Source organism: Rhagoletis pomonella, unplaced genomic scaffold (genome assembly GCF_013731165.1).
Source record: "Rhagoletis pomonella isolate Grant_MI unplaced genomic scaffold, Rhpom_1.0 Rhpom_scaffold_00007, whole genome shotgun sequence".
Lineage (NCBI taxonomy): Eukaryota > Metazoa > Arthropoda > Insecta > Diptera > Tephritidae > Rhagoletis > Rhagoletis pomonella.
This window is the reverse complement of record NW_023458561.1, coordinates 22734417-22736995: the sequence shown is the minus strand read 5'-3', so window position 1 is coordinate 22736995 and position 2579 is coordinate 22734417. Positions and strand designations below refer to the sequence as shown.

The 2579-nt window shown below is 38.8% G+C and overlaps 1 protein-coding gene across 1 annotated transcript; it reads left to right on the top strand.

Moving 5' to 3' along the window:
• Positions 1-1139: 1139 nt before the first annotated feature.
• LOC118742457 (MIT domain-containing protein 1-like) lies at positions 1140-1899 on the top strand. The gene has a single exon (XM_036474540.1). The coding sequence runs from the start codon at positions 1192-1194 to the stop codon at positions 1897-1899; it is 708 nt and encodes a 235-aa protein (XP_036330433.1). The 5' UTR covers positions 1140-1191.
• Positions 1900-2579: the final 680 nt, after the last annotated feature.

The window sequence follows — 2579 nt, the reverse complement described above, 5'->3', positions numbered from 1 at the left end:
TTTTCTCCCTGCGAAGGTGATACGGCTGTGCAAAATGACGTTGAGCAATAGCACCAGCTCTGTCAGAATAGGGAATGACCTCCTCGAGCTGTTTGATACTAAACGGGATTTCAGACAGAGCGATTCCCTTTCATGTGATTTCTTTAATCTGATGCTGAAAAAGATAATAATAAAATAGCTTACTATTACCGGCGCATGCTGCTGGCATCCGATTTACCCGCTAATAGAAAACACGACGTCTGTTCTGCCTTTTCGGTGGTGAACGAGTAGAAAAAGATGTTCATATATTCAGTCAACAAACAAGCAGTCAACGCTGGAGCGTCTTGGCGCCTGGGTTATGTTGACAGTTCTAATTTTAAAGTTGGCGAGGAGTTCGTTAAATTATGAACCAGTATTAACACCAATAATAAGGTCCGCCTTGAAATTCAACAAAGAATACATTTTCCTAACAAGTTCCACTTTGTACTGAGTAGGCAATTGAGGAGTTGAGTGCTTTCTCTAGAAGAATGAAAACCACGATTTATGAGTCTCTCATGATGCCCGTCCTTATGTATGGAGCAGAAGAGTGGATGAAGAAATCATCTGATGAGGCGTGCCTTTCAGTGTATGAGAAAAAGAGTCTACCGAGATTACCGTAAATGATGGAAAGCCTTCCTCTGCATTAAATGGATACAGGATTGGCAACACTTGGAATTTGCAATTGCGTCGGTTGGCAAAAAAGGGAAACAACCGGCGTGCTTTATTGGATTCGGCGGTTCAAGCGCTAAATAAAACATTGAACACGAAGTGCCTATGAAGAGTTGGAAAATTGAGTCTGCGTTTGAGTCATAAGTCATATTTTTTGGAGTGAAAATTCTGTTTGGACTTTACACAACACTGGGCCCTAAAAGTGCGTACAAACAAACGAAGTTAAAAGAAGAGTGACGTATGTAAATTTCGTTGGAAATATTGTTTTGGTAGTTCCTTGTCATTTGAATAAAATAAAAAATATGTAAAATTGTGTGTTTTGTTAGTTTCTATTGCAAGAATAATCGTCTAAGTATTTGTGTTTTACACCAAAATTGCATGTGCAATTATTATCTAACATAAAGAACCGAAAGCGTTTTAAAAATTGTATACAAATTCAAATTGCATGTGTATGCAGTGCTCATATATTTGTAAGAACAAAATTGTTTAATTAATTTGTGTTACATGAATGCCAGAGATATACTAAAGCGTGCTGTTCAGTGCGATAAGGCTGGGCGCATTTTGGAAGCCCAAAATCTCTACCAAGATGGCGTACAAATTCTTATGAAAATTGCAAGTAGTCACATAAATTTGAAAAAGAAAACAGTTCTTTACGAGCATATCAAGCAATATATAGATCGCGCTGAGGAAATAAAAAAACGCGTGGACGATCTTGTTGTAGTGGGTGAAGTCGTAAAGCGCTTACGAATAGAAAACGATTCCACCGGCAACAGCTATCAAAGTCTCTTCGGAGAATGTCTGGATGGCAAAATAAAAGAGGTCTGGCTAGATGAACCGTATTTGCAACATGACTATCAATTCCAGAATCTTGTCATATTTTTGGAGTTGGTGGTCAAAAAATGTCGCAATCTCAAGTATATACGATTGGTAAATAAAACTTACAGAAATGCGGCCCAATATCAGCTAAACATTTTAGAGGGACTCCGAGCGGATTTGGGAAGCCGTGGTATAAACTTCGCCATTAGGGTCGATGAGACATTACATGATCGAAGAATAGCACTGAGCAACGGATATATCATAAAAATTGGTCGCGGTTTGCATTTTTATAAACGCAATATACCTGAATACAGCCTCGGTTATAATGATGCTGACTTTCGCAAATGCTTGCAAACTGATTTGGAGATTTATCGTACCAAGGACTTTATTGCGTAGTCTAAAGCATTTTGCACGAATAAACACATTGTTGCAGAACATTTCGCCCGGTTTTTTTGTTTTCAAATTGATAGGTTAATCCTAATGTTGGATTCACCTACTACATAGAGTATGGTAAATTCTTCCCAAAGAGAGGAGAAGTTCTCCTTAATGTTTGGCCAGCAAAATGCAAACTTTTAAGAAAACTACATAGCATTTAATACTAAAACCCGCTGAAAGCTCTCCATCTTCAGCTTGCAGTCTCCCTGCCACGACTTGCAATACAGGAATGGAGGGATTTCAGAATTCTAACGATTACTAGGAGACCACACCAACTATGTAGCCAGCTACCAGTAGGCATTTGAGATATGATTTGTGTAACTACAATGCCGGAAAGATTTCGGTTGCGAGCTCTGTGTATTACACCATAAAAAAGCCTTTACATGAGGCGATTCAACAACATTGCTGAGCGAAAATCGGTCGTGTAAATGGAGATTCAAATATCGCTTGCCTTAAGGCTTATAGTAGACAGGAAATCAACTTTTGCACCTTAAGATGCAGAGCATCCGCATTTCAACGAGCATTTTTCGAACTAATACATAGCTCCGATGGCCCGCCGGCCATTGGTTGTTCTTATTTTTCTTTTAGTAGAATTTAAATCGAGTGTAAAAGAGCTCAGGTTTGCGTCTCTGAACATATTG

What these genes read in the sequence shown, in the direction of transcription:
- LOC118742457 (XM_036474540.1), top strand. Translation starts at nt 1,192, where the DNA reads ATGAATGCCAGAGATATACTAAAGCGTGCTGTTCAGTGCGATAAGGCT.